Source organism: Olea europaea, unplaced genomic scaffold, assembly GCF_002742605.1.
Source record: "Olea europaea var. sylvestris unplaced genomic scaffold, O_europaea_v1 scaffold670, whole genome shotgun sequence".
NCBI lineage: Eukaryota > Viridiplantae > Streptophyta > Magnoliopsida > Lamiales > Oleaceae > Olea > Olea europaea.
Genome location: NW_019265080.1, coordinates 230,389 through 252,296, shown reverse-complemented (window position 1 = coordinate 252,296; position 21,908 = coordinate 230,389). Strand labels below are relative to the sequence as shown.

Genomic DNA, 21,908 nt, shown 5'->3' with positions numbered 1-21,908 from the left:
GATTGAGAATATTAATGGGTAGATATTCAATTTTGTAGGAGTTGACTTTCGATACAACATATAGTTATGCACTTGAAATGAAAAATTAAACGAAATCGATTCAAATGATGTTGCCTTGTGAATATTGCAACCTTACTTTTCGAGACCCTTTGGCTGAATTTCCTTTCTGATAGGTCTTTTTGAGAGAGTAACTTGTGGGGTTATTTATTTTTCTGTTAACTTTATATTAACAATGACAATAGATCCATCTTTGATCATATGTGTAGAAAGGTAAGACAAGAACATAATTTGAAATTCGCATCGATAATCAAATAAAAGATGCCCAAATTAAAATGTGGATTCAATATAGTTGAATTCTGTTGTTCACAGCAATCTGATGCAAGGTAGTAAACATTACAATATCAAAACCTACCTGGCCAAAAACGTTTCTTTTTCATAAAATTCACCAAAATAGAACAAAATTTCCAGTGTTGCATTGCCATGCAAAAGATATTCCCTTCAAGAAACACTTCAATTTCTTATGCATAATTAACACAAATAAATGGGCCACTTGGGAAGCACGCAACGATTTAGGTTGCATCAATCAAGGGTCTTGCAAATTATAATATTAAAAGGATTTCTTTCACTATTTTAAGCGGTAAGTATACATATTATTTGTGCGTTTTGCTTATACTTTGCTAGAGACGTCAAGGTGGATAAGTTCGTCCAACTTCAAGGGTGACCATCCAGGCCTGGCAAGCCATGGGCTACGCCGTGCCATGAGCCAGTAGTGCCAATCATTGCTCAAGTACCATGTCGACCTTTGGATGAATTAGATCAACCCACTTTACATACTTGCAGTTGTCTATCTTTTGAGTAGACCATTTTTTGACCATCTTTAACATCAAATAAAAATACTAGCAAATGTACTAAGAAATGCTATTTGCAATATTTTTTCATAAATCTACCACATAATGTGACGTGTTTTATTAATAACGAGAAAAATAGTCCTATGAGGATCATGGACTTTTTATTAAAAATATTCTCATAATAAAACATAAAATACAATATAACAATATTGAATACATATATATCTAGTTTTGCCACATTCATTTAAATATACACAATATATACGAAAATCAAGCAGCAATAGTTGTCTTTCCCTGCTATTGTGAACCGTTGTCAATACAATAGTGACGTTGACAGAAGTTATAAATAACATATTTTTCACAATATTAAATACACTGCGTATAATTTTGACATAAAAACAAGACAATATTTATCATATCGATTTTAGCTATCAGTTTTGAATTTCATAAAATTTACGCTAAAAATTTGCAATTTTACTGTCTATACTGAGGAAATTACATAGAACCAAGCATTTAAAAGTTCAAATTGAAAGTTCAGGGATGAACTTTATCTATGCAAACATCAGGTATTATATATAGTTAATTCAATCAATTCAATTAAAAACCTTAATCAATTCCCCAATTCAATGCCGTCACTTCCTTTCTCACTCTACAATCTCTTCCTTCTCTCTATAACAAATCGCCATAGGAGATCAGTCACCAACGGCGCCGAAGCCGTTGTGACACTGGCGCCGCTACAAAGAAGAGTGGCGGAGGCTGCAAGGGATGCGACGGTGACCTTTGCCTAGGAAGGTCGCTACTGCGCGAAGATGAGCCGGAAGAAGACGCCGTCGGAGATACGTCTTGCTCCGATTTTTGTGAGCCACAGCTTAGAACAGCGCCTGCGACTGCACTCGCCACGATGCCTCCGGGCACTGATTGGGTTAAAGAGGTGTCGTTTTGTGATGAAAGCTCTGTGAATGGCTTCGCTTCATGACGGGTTCAGATATGGTGGAGTGGTGGCCGTGTTGTGGTGTTGTTATGTGCAGTGGTGTTTGTGGTGTGGTGTTGCAGTGTTGGTGTGATTTTTCGGCATGTTTTATGGCCTTTTTTTAAGTGGTGGTGGTACGCTTGTGGATTCTTTGGTGGGGGTGGTGTAAATAGAGATAGAGGAAATGGTGTTGGTGGTAGTGTGCTGTGGGTGGTGCGGTGGTGGTGTGTTGTAGGCGTGATGGTGTGGTGGTGTTATCAGCACAGTGGTGCTCATGATGATGGTGGCAGTGGGTAGCGATGCTCATGTTGCTGAGGTGATGGTGGTTTTGGAAGCGGTGGTGTCGAACCATTGTTGTGTTGTTGATTATGATGTTGGTAGTGATTGTTGCCGTGGCGGTGACGAGTGGGGGCATCTGTGACCGACAATAGGCATATGTCGACAATTAGGCATCCATGACCAAAAATTATATGTCTGTGACTAAAAATAATTTGTGGCCGATTAACTGTGACATATGTAACCCATAGATATAATGTGACTTGTAATTTGAATGACCTATGACCTTGAAATAATATTTGATCTACAAAATTTTTGATTTCTGACCACGAAATAATTTTGTGATCAATTAATTTGACGATATGTGGTCAATAAATAAATTTATGACCTATAATTATGAATATGTGATCATTAATCGTGTAATTGTGACTTTATTATCTTCATTTAATAAATATTTTAATTAATTAAATATAACCTTGATTTTTGAATTTTAAAAGTATCTATCTGATTTTTTATTTGGGGTAAACTTAACACCTGAGATATGAACTCTTCCCTACCTTTTTATCATGTCTCATTTTTTTGTCTACTCATCCAGCCCATACAATTGCACGAAAATTATTGCTTTTAAATTATTACGGGACAATGGGATGAGAAAATCCAAAATAATTAGGAAAAGAAAGGAATAAGATAAACATTATTTCTTACTAAGAAACTTGTATTTAACTCTATCTTTTTCTGGTTGTATTTATCTTTTATATGTCTAGTTGTGATAGGATTTTTATCTTTTATTTAATTAGGATTATAATTTCTTTATTGATTAATATAGGATTTTTAATTAGATTGGGATTTTATTAGCTTCCTTATTTTAGACACCTTATATTAGTAAGATTAGGGAATAATCTTGCCTATAAATATAGAGGCTTTATATACTTTCTTAGAATTTAGTTTTATTATTCGATTTTTGATTAATAAGATATTTCAGTGTTTTAATTTATTGGTGGATTACGATATTTATTTGGTGGGCTCCAAATGATTATCACGTCCGTTCGAGTGAAATTTCAAGCAAACATCCGTTTGTATGTTACAAACAAGACTCTTTATTATTATCCATGTTTCCGTCTTAATCATGAATCTTCCTCTACCGTATTATTCTACTTATCTTTAAAATAATTTGCATAACTTACCGTTATTAAAGACAATGACAGAATGTCGCTACTTAAAATTTATCATATATAATTATTTGTTTTTTTTTTTTTGCTTTGCAAAGATAGTTATTTTTTATTTTTTTTTTTTATGACTGTGGGTGTTCGAGCCCTGAAGTTTACAATAGAGTACTTACCTTAGTGTTCCTAAGGGATTTGAACTGGTGATCATTAGGGAGTAAACCCAAAGTTTGACCACTAAATCACTCCTCAAAGTTGTTTTGCAAAGATAGTTTCTTGATGAGTTACTACTTTTGTAATATTCATGTCACAAGATAATATGGCATTACAAAAGATAAAAGAAAATTACAAATAAGTATAATAGAAATGTACAATCTCGTTAATTAGCATGATACACTCCTCACCATATATAAAAATGAAAATGTCCGTCATAACTTTAAAATCATTGTAAAGAGTCGTCGTTATTGAATCAAAATTAGGGTCGAAGCTTCTGAAAAATATATCTTTGATCTGAAAAAGGCAAGTGCTATTTTTTTTTTTTATTACATTATCATCTAATTAAATAATTATCTAGTAAAGAGCGATATTTATGTAGGCGGACAAAATTAATAACACTTTGATTTGTAAACCAACTTTTCAATTGAAGTTTTAATAATCTTTGCAGATTTAGGAGGACTTCGGTATGTCATTAATCATAAATACTAATTGAGTTAATAAAGCAATAATTTCAATAAATTAGAATATTTTGAATTTTTATTTTTGTTTTCTAGTCGAATAGTTGAACAATGGATCTTGGGTAGTCTATTGTTACATTAAGCCCATGTCTGACAATTATTATTTTCAAACTTTTCTTCTATATACTTATTTCCAATCACACATTTATACGATAAAATATTATGTAAGTAAATCAATATTTTTTCCCACTTTTTAACCACTCATCTATAATATATTTAAAATTGCATCAAGTGAGAGTCATTTTTGGATGATTTTAACCCTTCTACAATTCGATTATTTCAATAATACCTTACTTTTTGTTTTTTAATATGTAATAAGTACTATAAAATCATTGTCATTTTATAAATTTCATGATCTTAATTCTCAATTAATTAACATTCACATTAATTTAGACTTAATGAATTTTCACTTGATAAATATTAAATTACATGAATATAGAGTTATTATAAATTATAAATAAATTTATTTCCATTTATGTATATAAAAATTATAATAGGTATTTCAATTCATGTATTAACAATTAATTTTTAAATAACAAATATAACATAAATAATTGCTCGTTTGTAATATTTCATCATCATAAAAAATTTGAATAATAAAAATTGAGTTTTGATAAATAAACACAATGGGAATACACAAAAAACGATAACCATCAAATTCAAAGTCATTCTTACCTTATAAATGTCATGATACGATCAATAAATATCATATTACACGCTAAGAACTCCGTTTAGGCTGCCTAAAAGCATGACAAAAACTTCATTTTTTCTTGCAGGCCAGTCGAGTGCGAAAATTGTAAGCCTCGGAACAAACCCTCAAGACGTGGTTTGTGCAGAGTCGGATAGGCCACTGGACTGGATTTGCACGTCGACAAGCACATACAAAAGTGTATAAAACAACTTTATGAGAACAATGATTATCTACCATTGCTTCGTATAGTAATTCACAAAGAAATGATACTGTATCAAATTGGGTAAAAAAACATCTTGACCTTTTAATACCATTGTGCAAAACGTCTCTACCTTTTATTTTTTGGCATTTTCACCCTTATTTTGACTTTTTATTGTGCAAAAGATCATTTTTATCAATTCTTCCAATAAAAAGATGATTTTACCCCTTATTCAAATAAAACAAAAAGAAAAGAAAAGATAAAGAAATAATTGCAACAACGGTCCCAAAATTTCAAAAAATTACAAATTAATCACAAATGTATAATTAAAAATCAAAACTAAAAAAACAAAAATCATTCATCTTCTTACTCTTGTCAATTCAAGGTGGTCCTTGGAATTCAGTTATTTGTATGATTGGTACTCTCATCTTCTGCAGAAATCGGAAACCGGAACAATTCGTGTTCATGTTCTTGGAAATATTATCACCACCAATACTGAAAATGTTGAGTATATGCTCAAAAACAAGGTTTGATAATTATCCAAAAGGCAAGACATTTCCTGCCATTTTGGGTGATCTTCTTGGGAGAGGGATTTTCAACGTTGATGGCCATTTATGGAAGTTCCAGAGGAAAATGGATTGTCTAGAAGTAGGTATTCTTTTCTGCAAAATCATATGCATTTGAGATTGTAGTCCCTGAAATTCATTACAGGCTTATTCCTTTATTGTCATCCGTTGCTGATAAAGAAAATGGCGTTCTTGATTTACAAGACGTGTTTCAAAGATTTTCTTTCGATAGTATTTGCAAATTTTCATTCGGTCAAGACCCCGGCTGCCTAAAGTTGCCATTGCCTGTTTCAGAATTCGCGGTGGCCCTTGATCTTGCATCAAAATTGTCGCTGCCCAAGGGGAAGAAGATGTGAAAGAAGTGAATGATTTTTGGTTTTTTTGTTTTGATTTTTAATCATATATTTGTGATTAATTTGTAATTATTTGAAAATTTGGAACTATTGTTTCAACTAGTTTTTTATCTTTTCTTTTCTTTTTGTTTTATTTGAGGGTAAAATCATCTTTTTATTAGAAAAATGAATGAAATGGACCTTTTGCGCAATAAAATGTAAAAATATGAGCGAAAATGTCAAAAAAATAAAAAATAAAGACGTTTTGCACAATGACATTGAAAAATATGGATGTTTTATACTATTTACCTATGCATGAAATTCAAAGTGGATTTTGCCTCTAAACTATCAGATGTAATAATACTTCCCTCAATCACCAATCCTATGATGAGAGGACTATTACAAGAACACTATTAGGGTTAATAACTAACATCTTATACAAACTTCTGTCAAATAATTTGACAGAATTATTGCAAGTTCTTATATAGAAAAAGACATATAATAGTATATATATCATAGACTCTAATCAAGTGAATTAACAATAAGTTTGAAGTCCTCAAAACTTATAACCCCATCACCATCTCCATCCATGCTTGCAATAATTTCGTGACATTCATCTTGTGAAAGATCAGTTCCAATATTCCCGACAACTTCATAGAGGTCTTCTCCTGTCACTAAATCTTCCCCTTGAAATTCCAATTCTTCAAAAACCCTTTTAAGAATATCTTTTAGACCACCTAGTCCCAAATCCTTTGTATTCATTTCAAGAAATTCAGAAATGCTTAGGAGTCCATCCCTATTGGTGTTCGCTTCTTGCATCATCGTATTGATATCTTCTTCACTTGGGTTGTAGCCAAGTGATCCCAGGAGTCCCCTGAGCTCTTGAGCATCAATCGATCCATCGTTGTCAGAGTCGAATGCACGAAATGCCTCAACGAGGCTCAAGACATGGCTCAGTGTCTCTATTTCAGCAGAGAGAGAGCTTAATTGATCCATGGAAAGTAAGGATTATTTGAGATATGGGTTCTTAAGTGTTGTGAATCTCTTATATGGAGTGGAATTGATGCTGGTCATTTTCAAGTTGTTCTTGGCGTTTTAATAATGTGGAAGCATAGATTCTTGTCCTCGTGGATACACTCTTTTGGGATGCTTGGTATATATGATAGATTAGATGCAAATATTGGATAGAATTAAGAATTAAAAAGACGTAAAAAATATGATGTTTATAGTGGTAATGTATAGTATTGCATATCAAATATATTCTTTATAAACAACAAAGTAGAGCATCCTGATCTATGCTTTAGCATAAAGAAAAAAACACTTAGCAAGCCAAGACCTTTTCAAACTTGTTGGGCAAGTTCTAGTAAGTAATCCCAGCTGTGGTGAATATATTCCTCTAGAAGAATTCTATCTTTTGCTTTTGAATTATTCCATAATCCATATTCCTCAATGATAGATGCATTTTTATGTGCATTGTGCAACAACCATGCTAAGTACCCCCCCCCCCCACCCCAACAAAAAGAATAAAATAAATGATAATAATGACTAGGACAGCATGGGACAGCGAGGTACTAAGCCCGGGCCAATTCGGCACGGGTTGTGCAGTGGACCGACCTGCTTGAAAACTAGAGGCCATGTCGGGCCAAAGGATGAGCCATATCGAGTAACTTCGAAACCAAGCAGGTCGACGTAACCCATTTCACAAAGCTCTGCATACACAATTGAATATTTTGGCACTGTAACCAAGTAATTCAAGAAATTAGTGATTGCAATTTTTGAGGTCATTTTTCAGAACAATGCTTCAATAAATAGAAGAAACATTCAAAGCTTAACACCATAATCTAACCTTAAATTCCAAAGCCTAATGCAGCAGGCAAGAATTCACAAGATTTCAAATTAACCATGATAATTTCAGATCAAAGCCATTCCAGTATGGGATGGACCATATATACATGAAATCATTACAACATTAGAGTCAGACGATTCTTCGTACTTGCCTATACTGGGGATCGAATGCAAGAGACTCCCTGTAAATCAGCTCCTTCATCTGTTCTTCGGTAACAGCATGCTGCTCGAAGTCAAAGCAAAACAGAGTTGGACAAGTAGGCTCATCACTGATGTCGTGGAGCGAGTTTAGGTACGGATGTTTCAGAGCATCTTCAACTGAAACCGGGCAAAGATTTACATGATTATCAAAATGGATCAAGGAAATGTAACATCCATGATAGAATGGTATTACGAATATAAGTCTGCTAGTAAATAAGTTTGTTTTAATCTTAAAAGATAGGAAAAAAAAAAAAAGAGGATATCGTCCAAACATGCTAGCAAACAAAAAGTTGCTTAAAATAACTCATACATTTTTAAACTTAGCTAAACATGCTCTATAATGCTTCTAATCCATCAAAATTGGACACATCATACGTTTCCAAGGATGCAGAGGACTATGAGACCATCCGCAAGATTTGATGTCAGAAAAGGTCATAGCTCGAGCCTTTGTATTCCTCTTACATTGATCTTTCATTTCTAGTTTGACACAGTTTTCAATTAACGAGATAGAATCTCTTAAGCTGGGTCATCCACTGGAAAGCTAAAAACTGCATATGAAATTTCTAGAAATAGAAATTCTACTATTAAGAGTTATCACGAGTTCGTAGACAAGAATTTTAAAAAATATCAAGTTATGATAGAACTAGTTTGCATCATAACCCAGAATACAGCAGATTTAGTACTACTACTGTGGCCCGTCGAGGCATAGTCCAATGGTGCAAAGGGTAGGAGTGAGATTATCTCATGTCTTGCTCGCAGCCGTAGTATGAGGGGTTCGATTTCTGAGACATGGAATTGAACTCCTTGCAGGCGCAGTGTACAGACAACTCTTGTTCCCTGACCTGTTGGAGCACATCCCGCAATTTAGCTCCCTCACAAAGCTCTAGGGATGGGACACTAAGGACCCTCAAGGTTGGGATTCAACCTTTTTTAGTACTACTACTGTGAGAATATATCAGAGGTTCATGTTTGATAAGTGTAGTTTCTACACTTATTTTTTTATCTTAAATGATAATATTTTGTTATTATTTGAATGGATTAGTACACAATTTGTTATTTATTACTTTTATTGGGAAAAGCTCATATTTCAAAGAAGAATTGGAAAAAAGAACGGAAAATAGATAAATGAAGCAAATTAAAAGTATGGGGACCAAAGTGTAAATATTTAATGGTTGATTTGGACCACAAGAGATACTTTGAAGATTGATAGAAGTCAATTGAATGCAAATTGGAGTCAAAAAGGAAAGGGATATGATTAGAATATTATCATAAATCGATTTCTAATCATATAGGATATTTTCAAGATTCTTAGTCAACTTGAGACCCATTTTTCGGATGGAGAACGTTTGAATTGGAAAAATTGTATTTCTAGAAGAATTGTAGATCTTTTAATTAGCTTTCCAATGCACTTTGAATCACCTGAATCGGACACCAATAAAGAAAGTTATGATTAAAATACTGAAAGATGTGTATAGACAAAATTATGTGCGCGCGAAGACAACTTTCCTTATTTGATTCAAACGCTTTTGGAAGACAATTTGGACGTGAATTTTGACCTAATTTCATCAAATAAATACAAGATATGGACAGCAATGAAAGGGTCTCTCTCTTTCCTCTTCATACACAATAGTTTCATCAAATCCATCAAGAACAACGGGCCAATTGCTATATTTTGAGAGAGAAGATCAAGTCATAGTAAAGAATTGAAATTCAATTATATCAAGTTTTGAAGAATTCAACTTTGGACGTGAAGATCAACATCTTTTGTATTCTTTCATGATGCAGGTGATATTTTTTTATTATTCTTCTTGTAATTTATATATTAATATGCTAGGTTAGTTTTTCATTATATTGGATGAATGATGAACCCTAACGTTTGTTTATTTTAATTCAAGACAATTAATTTAGTATTTCATGATTTTTTCTTGATTGGTTTTGCATTCCCATTGAACTATTTAATTGTTTGATCACCAATTAGATAGTAAGTTGCTTGTTGTAGTGTAGAAATACTCACAATAAGTCTAGAACACGGTAAAATCAACACATAGACAATAGATGTTAGAAATAAGATCTATGGCATGTGCAATCATGTGTGATAAATTCTGTGAATCAATACATGTTTTTCATATGAATTCAGATTAGGAATATGATCGGGTCGTGTTAAACATATGTTTAATATGAATAAAAGTGGATTAGCGATTGTTTTGAATGCATGAATTTACTAGATTATAAATTAAGAGTTGAATTAAATGGCAATAGGGGGATTCACGATTCCAATACTAATATTCACATATTAAATAAATATTTTATTTGCTTTCTTAATTTAAGATTAGCATAGAAAACATAAAAATCACAACTATTTTGATTTTATATTACTTCGAATTTAGTAAAAGTTACTTAACTAAATATTAGATCTTATTTCTCGTGGGAACGATACTCTTAACTCACAAATTTTATTACTTGTACAACGATCCCGTACACTTGCGGGTTTCACACGACCAAGTTTTTGGCGTCGTTACCGGGTAATAAAGGATTTAATTTTAATTTAGTAGTTTATATTAGATTCGATTTTTTTCACTTTATTATTATTATTTTTTTTTTGGGTGAATTTAGATACCCACCTCGATCTCTCTTATTTGGTATTCTTTCCAGGTACTGTTCAGTAGCATATGCAAGATTATGACGTTGATATAGTAGAATTATTTTTGCAATAATTAATCTCGACATGGACAATGAGAAAGAAGATATATATTGTGAGTTCTGCTATGGAGTGCATTATACTAGCTACTGCTTGTATACATGCACTAACCCGGGAAGACTCAAGCTCTTGCGATTTCAACAATACTTGCGATGTCGAATATTAATATTTGACAATGCTAATGAAGACTACATGCCTGTGGGCGAGTGTGTCCCTTCAGACACGTTTGTGGGAGTTGGTCCTTGCATGTTGAACGAGAAGGTACTTGCAAAATACTACACTGAGCTTGTCAAGTTAAATGAAAATAAAATGTGCGTGGGAGATGGCATATTCTAGATCAAATTTAAAAGGTGGGGGTTTAATCCACTCGAGAAGTTTGAAAGAAAAGAACTTCCATTGCCCGTAGATGTAAATTGTAAACCAGCCTTTCAACCCGAGGATATATCAATTATGAAATACGAGAATGAAGACGATAAAAGTTCAATTACAAATGAACAAAATGAAGGGGAGGTAATTAATGAAGAAGACGTTAACTCACACTCTGTCGACTTCATTGATTGCCCTATCATTGAATTTGTAATTAAATTCGAAGAGAAGGAAAAATTATACGTAGTTGAACTTAAATCAGATGAGATAAGCATGTCATATAATATTGGAAGGGACAGTGCTAAAATTTGTAGAAACAACGAAGAGTGGAGAAAAATCAAAAGGGACAAACTAAGCAAGGCATCAAAAGCGTTCTTCAAAATTCCATGATGCCGAAACAATAAAGTCAAGCTAAAGACTATAAATAAACGCTTGTTGAAAGGCAACCCAATCTTTCTATCATTTTTATTTATTTTGCTTTCTACTTATAAGATAATTTAGTTTATTTTTATGGTTTTAATTAGGGAATTATCATCCATATCCCATTTTTTCTTAGGTTACTTGTTGGTTTATTGATGTTTGAGCCAAATAACACTTGTTCCAGATCTTTTGTATCTTAATGCTTTATTTATCCGTATTGTGCAGGAACATGACGTCGTGAAACACTTGAACCAACCATTACCAAGGAAACAATGGGAGACAAGGAAAAGCTAGCCATTGAATTTCATCGTCATATCAAGGGAGTCTTTTTTCTTTTTCTTTTTTTTTTCATTTTCTCCCCCACCCCTTATATGTGGACATAGGATTTAAGATATTGAGGACAATGTCTAATTTAAGTTTGGAGGTGAAAAACGTGAGTTTTCATTTGTTTTGTGTCTTTGTGTATGTTTTATTGTTTTAAATATTAAAAAAAATACAAAAATGTAAAAGAAAAAAAATTTGAAAATTTTCAAAACTATTTTCTTTTTGTGTGCTTGTGTGAGTTAGTTAGCCTGACTGGTAATAATGTATATATTGAATTATGAATTGATCTATGAATGGTGAATAGGTTGCATACTTAAGTTAATTTTTGCTTTTCCATGTGAAGTTGATATATATTGAGCACATAAATTAAGTTAAGCATTGTGTAAGAATGAGTTGATTTCATAATTGGATAGGTTGAAATAGCGGACCATAGATGCTAAACCCAAAACGATTATATTTTACATCCTTAGACCAAATTTAGAATAGTTTGGAGGATTTCATTGTTGTAGGAAGATTTTGAGATAAATGGGGATTCCAAGTGTGAAACTAAAAATAATAATAAAAAAATCTTGTGTGAATTGTTCAAGGTCAATAGGATGAAATTGGGTAAAAGTCTCAAGTTAGAAGTTGGTTTACTTGGATGGGTGTTTAATAAGGAATATTGTACTAATTAATGTATAAAAAAAATATTTTTTATTTGAAAATTTCTCTTCGTAGCCTTTATGACTTGAATTATTAAGCCTGTAAGGGTGTTAAAACCTGATGCCCTAAAGTCAACTGACTTAGGAGTCATCGGCCTAAATTTCGCTAAAGGAGTCATTTAGAAAGCATAAGGGAGAGAATGCTGAAAAAAAATGTTGAAATAAAAACTAAAAATAAAAAAAGAGAGAGAAAAAATTGGTGCATGAAACAGAAGACGCACTGGATGCCTTGATTAAGTCTCAAACACTTATTTAAAAAAATTGACTTTTGATAAAAGATTATTAGCCTGGTTGAGTTCTGGAGATTGAAGCAATTAAATTATGGAGAATCTTTATTTATTGATAAATCGACTTGCAATTAGTGAGATTTACCCAAACTAGAGATGTGAGGATAGTATAAAAATTCAACCTTAGATCATACAGTTGAAAATAACGAAAAGTATAAGTTTGGGAGAATGTGAGTCTTACGAACGATGAAATGACATATTTCACAATTGAGGACTGGAAATTGAAACTACTTGTGAATTCATGATACTATGCTTAATTCTCCACACACACACACATCAAATTTATATTTGGAAAAGTAGAATTTAATTTCTGTATTGTGATTTTGAAACTGTGCATAGATTTGATTTTATGATTTAAATCCTGAGATAAAAAGTCGGGTTAGCTAGCTAAATCCTTTTATATTATTTGATTGATTGACCACCAATGAGATAATTAGCACTGTGTGTTTGCTGGATTTTAATTTTATTTGAAGAAAAACAAAGATTTTGGAGGTTTCACACGTGAATCAAGCAACTGGATGCAGATATGGGACATTCAACTATGAGGAATTGTAAGAATGTCTGCATGAGCCTAAAAGTCACTTTTCTATTGAGTGCATATGTGGATTTTCTTAATAAATAAATCAAGTTGGTCAAACTTTCATTTTAGTCCACAATTATTACACACTTATCAACCACTCATTTCTATCAATTTATAATTTAATGTACTTATGAACAATCTCAAAAAAGCTTGTAGCCCTTGTTTGATTCCAATTTTTTTTATCAAAATACATTCTTCAACCGTGATTTGATATAATTTCAACCACACATTTTTCAATAAAATAATATTACACGTAAATTCATAACTTTTCATCATTTTTTAACAACACATTCTCCATTATAAACTATATCAAAATACATTTTCCTAGAAAAATGGGCTCAAACAACCCAGTAAGTTAAAAACTTACTTTATCACCAGTAATCCTTTTTCTAGGATCAAATGTTAACATCTTTTCAATAAGATCAACAGCAAGAGGGTCCACACGTGGAAACTTTTCAGCGAATCTTTGTCGGGCATATCGAGGAAGTTGCCGGATATATATTTTCGCTTCATTTAAAAACTCCAACTCAGCCTCAGATGGGGTGCCAATCAGCTACAACGAAAAGAAGATTGTCAGTCACATTTATGCATAGTCTAAACAGTTTCACGAAACATCAAAGAAAGCTTAAAAAGGAACCAATTAATTGCACCATTTACTGCATTGAAAGAGACATTCAAGAAAATTAATCTTATTTAAGCATATTTAAGTTCGAATTTGAATATTATCTTATAAAGATGTTAAAGATTGAAATAAGCAAAAATCTTATTTCCAGAGAAAAAACAAACAACATTCTTGTGGGTATAGTAACAAATATACAAGAACTGAAAAGGTGCACATGAAACGAAATTCTATCCTCAAGCAAATCCCACAATATATAAACAGAAAATCTAATCAGATTTTTTGATGATCAAAATCTCTATCCTTCAGGTAAAAGTAATTTTATACATTATACCCCAAACAAAAAAATTCTCTTTTCTCAAGGCCTTGTTCTCTCAAGACCATTTGTTCATAATTATTTTGCTATAATATTAAATTATGCGCAGGACTTTATTTTCTTTCTGTTTTTAACTACAAAAAGATGATTAACATAAAACAAGAGAAATTATTTTACCCTTGTGAATTTTAATGCTATTAATGTAAAATACATGTTTACAAAATTTAAGAATGGAGGACTGAAATGGTATATTTTGATTTGCAAAAACTAAAAAATAAGCACAACCCATATTGGATAACTACTTCAGAATATAAATCAAGGAATAAGTTACTAGTCAATTACAAGTCAAAGAGAAAAGTCTAGCTTAAATGTGCCTTAAAACATTTAACATATTCAAGAGACCCAGCCAACAATCAAAATTCAATTACCAATTGGCAAGGGAATATACTACATATAATATCCACGCTGAGGCTAAAAGTCCACATGAATTTGGGTCCCAAAGAATGGTTTCATCAAAGCACACTCGCCGGTTGAATGGATCGTAGAAGGTGCAAAATGTGGAGTCAGCGGTGGCGTTGAAATGAGGGGATCAAAATCTTAGCCCATAGGGTATACTCTCAACCATTACTTGCCTTTTGCTTTTCCTATTCATTCATAGAAAAATAAAAGTAGCATACGGCATTTGGCAAACTTGTTTGCATGTTTGGTTCTTAAAATTAGTTTCCAAAATTTTAAATGTTATTGGAAGCAAAAATTTACCTATTTTTTTCTGCTAATAATAAAAATATGGGAAAGAAAAATAACCATGTTCGTTCCTTCTCATTTCAGACTTCTCCTACTCATTCCTTATGATTACGAATAAGAGGCGCTTTGTCCTGTTCCTATAACCATATTTCTGCATGTACAATAGGTATTCCATTAGAAGTTCGAGAATTGCTAGTTAGAGTTGGCAAATATACAACCCGAACTTTGGCCAAAACTTCTGAAATGATGTTCTTGGTACTTACGGTAGCATCCATACCAAACACTGAATGTGTCAATTATCAATGCATCATTCATGAATTGTACATGGTATTGCAAGTCGTCTTGTTAGACACGATGATCTATTCACAAATAATTCTCACCAAGGCCTTCAATGCTCTTACACGTATGAAGTTCTGGTCTTTCAAACCCTCATTTTGTGGCTGTGATTGCTACCTTTCTTTTGACCCATCAACAAGACCCAAGTTCCAAGTATGTTCGTTTCTTGAGATGAAATCAAGTGTTAACATAACAGATTATTTGGACACACCTTCGCAATATAATTTTGTGGAAATGTTCACTTAAAAAATTAATTTGTTTCCCACTTTCAAATTTAATAGAGAGAAGGAATGACATGACATGGACATGCTGACAAAGTGATTTTTCAAATAAGCAGGAGACGAACAAATGGCAAATTGGACACTTGTTTGAGAGGTGTATCCAAAGTATCCATCGAGTGTCAGAAATTTAAAAACATATAAAAAACTGGACAAAGCACGTGGCTTGTGAGCAGGGGCAAATTTAGGATATAAGTTCAACTAGGGCAAATCATTGATGGTTGACAATCAAATATCGTAATAACGAGGTCGTTTTTTAATATTTAATTAAAAAATATTTAATATATATTTGTAAACGAACTAAAACGTAAAAATTATATACATATGAGAATATAATTTAATACAATCCATAATACTAAAGAAATACATAATACAATATAATTAAATAGGTATCAACTTTAGTTTCGATTGAAAAAAAATTGTTTCATAATTTGCAAAATGTCCCAATCTATTTTTCAATTAGAATTTATTAAAAAACAAAGCTCACATGGTTAAAGTGAGCCCAACATCTTTTCAATTTTTATTTTTTTTTCACTTATCCTAATTTCTTAAACATAAATTCTCAAATCACGAATCAAGACTCAAATGATAAATTATAACTCATGAGTCAATGACTTGTACAACATAAATTATTTATCCCAAATCACCGATTCACAATCCTCATTTTAATGCTAAATTACCAATTAAATCAGAACATAAATCATGATTCATAAGCCATAACTAAAAAATTACACCAAAACCAAAAATAGATTTAAAAAGAAAAAGAAAAAAAAAAAAAGAGAACAATAGAATATTGAAGGAGAAAGGCGCTCACAGCTCACTGCCCACGGAGACCGTCCATTTCGGGGTCTGTCGACAGCACGGCAGGCTGTAGTTGGTGGAAGCATCAGGCGTATAGTTGGAACATGGATGAAATCAATGGATAATTTGGATTGGGCCAGCTCCGTTAATAAAAAAGGCCCACAGCTAGGGTTAGGCAAATCTCTCGAACCGAACCGAACCAAACTCGACGGTTCTTGTCAAATTAAATACCCGAACGGGTATCTGAATTGAGAACCGACGGGTACGGTTCAATTCTCAGTTCTAGACCAAGAGCTGACGAATCGAATAAGAACCGAATCTTTTTTTTTTATATTGAATAAATCAAATTATTTTAATTTTAATTTTTTCTAAACAAATTAACAATTTTTAAATCCAAATTTTTTGCCCAATAATTTGTTTCATTTCTAATTTTTTAATTTTTAGTCCAATTACCCATTTTATTGTTTCATTTCTTAGCCCAACAAGATCCAACCCAATAAATGACCCCAAAAACCTACACTAAAGTGCATAACGCTGTCTCGACTCTCTTACTCACTCTCGCAGCCTCGTTAACATTTCAAAACCTGTACAATCGCCGACCGACGCTGTGACCTCTGATCGAAGCTGTGACCTCCGCCGATCGAAACTTTGATCGTAGCAATCATTTGAATAAGGTAGTCTACTAATCTCTGACATTCCAAAACCATTGAATGTGTCATTAGTTGTATTTAGATAACGTTGTTATAAATATTAAAAAAATTAATTATAGTACGGAACCGAATTGATCCGAACCCGAACGATTCTATAATTATATTTGGACCCGACGGTTCCATTTACTAGATATTCGAAAATTTTGGTTCGATCCGGTTCTCTTTAGAATTGAACTGAACCGATCCGCACCCACCTCTACCAACAGCCTGGATAAGCCCAAACAAAAAGGCCAAACTAGAAAAAAAAATAGTAAAAATAAAAAAAAAAAACCCAAATCTTGTTCGCCGGTCACCTTCTTCCTTCCACGTTCCGATGGAGTTCAGCACGCGCGGCCGCGCTCCCTCGCCGGGTGCTGGATCCACCGATGCTTGTGAGATACATGTCGTAGAGTGTCCGAGGAATGTAGTTAGACATGACATGGTAAGTGTCACGCATGAATATGTAGGGGTGTCAAATGGGTCGAGTGGCTCGCGAAAACGGAGCTCGTGGGCGGCTCAGGCTCGTAAAAACACGAGCTCGAGCGCGAGCCGAGCGGGCCAGTTCGGTGGGCGAGTCGAGCCCGCTCGGCTCGTTTAAAAAGTGACCGTTTCGGTCCTTCAATTTTAATTTTAATTTTTATTTTTTTTCGTCCCTCTTCTTCTTCTATAAATAGTGGCATTTATCTACAAAATTTTCTACAATTCACTCTCAACTCTCAATTATCTTTCTCTCAACTCTCTTTTATTGTGTTGATAGTTGTACAATTTTTATATACAATATTCAATTCTCATTTCTCAGTTCTCACTATATTTATTGAAATTTCATTCAATTTTCATTTCTCACTACATTTATACAATTATTTTTTTACTAGTTATTACTTATTACAATTAAACAAATGGATCCACGCTCATTTATTGAAAACTTGTTCGGTGTAGGAGGAAACGAATCACCTATGACACCGCAAAGTCAATTTCGGAATCAACTTGAAGGTTTAAATGATGTACCCCTACCTGAAGATATTCTAGATTTGGATTTTCATCATCATGTAAGCGACAATCCAAATTATCCAATTAATTTGGATAATGTTGACGTTCCCGAAGCGGAACACGATCAAGAAGAAGAGGCCGAATTAAACATTTCTGATGCGAGGGGAAAGCAAAAGGGGAAAAAATAAGCAAAATGTTGGGATCACTTTAAGTTGATTTCAACGAGAAAAATCGTCAATGGAGTCCTAGAATCCAAAGTAGTATGTAAATATTGCCAACAAAGATTGGCATGGCGAAGATGAATTGGTACCACCCATCTCAACCGTCATTACAAAGTATGTGCGACCAAACACGGACTTATTTCAAGTTATCAAACACAATTGCAATTTGGAAAACCAGACGTCGGTGGTTCTGTTGCACCCCTATCCACATGGGTGTATTCGAAGGAAAGAGCTCGAACCGGAATGGTGAAACTTGTTGCTGGTGCTGAGTTGCCTTTAGCATTAATTGACAACCAACACTACGTCTCGTATGTAAAAGAATATCTGCAGTCAAGGTACGTTGGAGTAAGTCGAAACACTCTTCGTTCTGATACAATACAATATTTTACTGAAACAAAACAACAATTAATTATGGATTTGCAAAAATATAGGGGTGTCATACCTTTAACTTCGGATATATGGGAAGAGATTAATAAAAGAGCATATATAGCTGCAACTGCAAATTATATAGACCTACTTTGGTGCATGCATAAAAAAATTATTGTTTTTAGAATTATTGAGTTTCCTCACAACGCTAATAATATATTTAATGCTATTATTAATATTGTTAGAGAACATCAGTGCGAAGGTAAAATTCATTCATTTACTTTCGATAATGCTAGTGTTAATAAATTAGTTGCCGATAAATTGCATAGAGTACTGCAACCTGATTTTGGTGGGTATTTGTTTCATATTCGTTGTGTATGTCATATTTTGAATTTAATTGTCCAAGATGGTTTAAAATATATAAAGGATGAATTTCAAAATATTAGGAACGCACTAATATATATCACAATCTCCCCAAATAGAAAACAAGTATTTGAGGATTATTGTATCGAAATAAGAGTGCAAAATGCTAAAACATTTGTTAGCGACGTAGGTCATAGGTGGAACTCTACTTACTTGTTATTAAAATCATGTGAATGTTTTGAACATTTAATAACTGACTTTTATAACAATAGACATGTTAGAAATGATGACGAGGGTATGTTGACTGAACGTGATTGGCAAATAATTTTGAAAGTTAAAAGATTTTTTATATCTTTTTATGAAACCATTAAGATTTTATCGGGCGTTTACTATCCCACCAGTTGTATGGTGCTTGAACGTCTTTATATAATTACAAGAACATTTCATAAATACAAAAATGACCTTGATTTTAGTGAAATTATAATTGCTATGGAGTTAAAATTTAGAAAATATTGGAAAGATTTGTCTATGTTATTTCTTTTGGCATGCGTGATGGACCCCCGATATAATTTATCGGGAATTAAATATATAATTGATCAAATTTCGAACGCCTTAACATTTGATACACCTATCACATATAAAAATTTAAAGTAAACATTATGTGAAATGTATGAATTATACGCGAATCGAATGGGTACCAATATTAGTCGGGTACCATCTGCACTTACTTCTTCTGCTGAAATTGAAGAAGAAGATGCAGAAATATTTAATTTATTTCAAGGCATTAATTCGCATAGATATTAAATTTTTTTATGTGCAATCCTATGTTAATTTGTTCAAAAAAATGTTGATTCATTGTCATGCCATTCGTTTTGTCAATAGCATGGAACTATTCATTAGTTTTGACGAAACTGATATAAAATTCCACATGTTTAAAAGAATGAGCGATCGGCAGTCGAGACCAAAATTAACATCCAATTTCGTGTACCTATGAAAAATGAGTGCGTTGACTTTTATTTGACATTATATAAATATTTTTTTTCCAACAAGAAAAAGTAATTTAAATATGAATCATAAATTTATATCGTAACAGTCATTTGTACATTTGTTTGGCTAACTAGTCTCAATTCATTCATTCTATCAACCACTTGGAACTAGTAATTAGTTTTGTCTCATTTGTAGATGAAGGGGTCAAATTGAAATAAAAATAAAAAACTAAATGCGTCAATTAAAATAAATAAAAAATGAGTGACGAACATGAAATAAACTTGTAACTTAAGCGACCTCCAACAAAAAGTTCCCGTTACAATATTTGACTCTCCGTTTTTGGTTGTGTCCACGTCCTCTTATTTGAGTGCTTTTCTTTTTCTTTTTTTCATTCTCTCTCTCTCTCTCTAGTTTTTTTTTTTTTTTTTGTCACTTGAGTTTTGATGAGAAATTCAACAAATTCTAAATAAATTGTGTTTTTGTCCCCAATTTGGTCAATGTTTATGTTAGCTTAAGATTTGATGAGTAACATTCAATGGAAAGCGGTAAATTCAAGATAATTTATTTAGTCTACTAAAGTAATAAATCAACGTGTAGATATCTCTTTCTAGAATGTAGACTAGAAACCTATTTTTTACTCGTGTATTTTACCCCAAGAATATAAATGTAGGAGTTTCTTAAATTAAATTAATTTAATTTCTCGCGGAAGAGCTCAGTTTATTATTCTTTGGATGGTCTCCTAAACTAAACTTCAAGAAACGGCAGAACATTAACGATAGCAATTAAGAACGAGCTCATTAATATAGGACCGTTTGTGTACAATTAATTAAAGTTTTATTATATATGCTTCTGCACGATGGTATCCTTTTCACACCCTCCTCTCAATTAAAAGTTCATCACCAAATTTGCGAAGAAAATGGTAAGTAAGATAGACAAATATCTAGTGGGGTGGTTGAGAGTTCTACTTTTCATTCTTATATCTCCCACTTTTTGTTACCAGTCCAAACTTAAAACATTATACATAACCATGGCTGATCAAGCTACTGATAAGAGTGGTGGATCAGCCCAAAATGACGGGTGGCACTTCAATTCCGGACGCAAGTCGGGTCCCGATGGAAAATGGGATTATCAGTGGGGTACAGGCTCAGACCGCAATGGCAACACTTTTGGTTTTGGATCAGGATCAAGTCAACCTGGGCAGCAAGGTGACAAAAGTTTCGGATATGGTTGGAGTGGCTCCACTTCTCCTGGGGGCAACAGTGCCGGTGGTAGCTTTGGATACAGTGGCAACGGCGGTGAAGGTGGAGGTGGAGGTGCAGGTGCAGGTACAGGTACAGGTGGGGGCGAAGGCGGAGGAGGCAGGGCTCCCTCCGGCCAACCAGCGTTCGGATTCGGTATCCCTTGCATGTATAATTTTTGGTTTCCTTGCATAAATGATTTATGGGACTTTCTTCGTAATCATCACGTGATGCAGCGTCCGTAGAAAATTGTTGACTGAAGCGCCTAAAGAAATTGCTTGATCATTACAAGTTTATTGTACGTTACTTTATTATATCATGAATAAAACACATTACCTAGACCTTTGAATATTTTTTTAAAAATATATAAAAATTCTTACACTTCCATCGTCTTGTTTGTTTACGATTAATTTGTAGTTCCATCTGCAATTTTTATAAGAGATTATTATGAAATTTATATAGCAAAATAAATAGCATTTAATCGTCATGTTGAAGGCACAAAGATTGTATTGACAAATTAGACACCGGACATGGAGATGGTATTAGAAAAGTTTTGAAAAGTCACCGTCCCCGTTATTCAAACTCTAACATGAACATAGGAGAAATCTTTCGTAAAAGAACTCAATTATTGTAGACATTTAATTCAATTAATGCATTATGTAATTTATGACCATATGTAACAGAACTCAATCAACACTCACTTGAGATAACGTAAAAGACATTACAACACTCTTGATGGATTAATTTGAGTTGGTGCATAAA

The 21,908-nt window shown here is 33.0% G+C and overlaps 3 protein-coding genes across 4 annotated transcripts; 1 reads left to right on the top strand and 2 right to left on the bottom strand.

Moving 5' to 3' along the window:
* Positions 1-6,057: 6,057 nt before the first annotated feature.
* On the bottom strand, positions 6,058-6,834 carry LOC111390302 (probable calcium-binding protein CML29). Its single transcript, XM_023015318.1, has one exon. The coding sequence runs from the start codon at positions 6,773-6,775 to the stop codon at positions 6,302-6,304; it is 474 nt and encodes a 157-aa protein (XP_022871086.1). The 5' UTR covers positions 6,776-6,834; the 3' UTR covers positions 6,058-6,301.
* Positions 6,835-7,349: 515 nt separating this feature from the next.
* LOC111390306 (mitogen-activated protein kinase homolog MMK1-like) lies at positions 7,350-8,458 on the bottom strand. 2 transcript variants are annotated; one of them, XR_002701896.1, is made up of 2 exons: positions 8,136-8,458; positions 7,350-7,942 (listed from the first exon to the last, which is right to left on the bottom strand). XR_002701896.1 is itself a non-coding variant. In XM_023015322.1 (2 exons), exons 1-2 carry the CDS (start codon positions 8,298-8,300, stop codon positions 7,755-7,757), a joined length of 288 nt encoding a protein of 95 aa, XP_022871090.1. In that variant the 5' UTR covers positions 8,301-8,458; the 3' UTR covers positions 7,350-7,754. The 2 variants fall into 2 exon arrangements, 1 of the variants encoding a protein (XP_022871090.1); XM_023015322.1 differs by having other exon boundaries at positions 8,201-8,458.
* An 8,860-nt stretch (positions 8,459-17,318) lies between these two features.
* LOC111390299 (putative glycine-rich cell wall structural protein 1) lies at positions 17,319-21,861 on the top strand. Its single transcript, XM_023015317.1, has 5 exons — positions 17,319-17,426; positions 18,804-18,820; positions 19,194-19,329; positions 20,909-21,302; positions 21,830-21,861. The coding sequence occupies exons 1-5, from the start codon at positions 17,319-17,321 to the stop codon at positions 21,859-21,861; spliced, it is 687 nt and encodes a 228-aa protein (XP_022871085.1).
* The last annotated feature ends 47 nt before the right edge of the window (positions 21,862-21,908 follow it).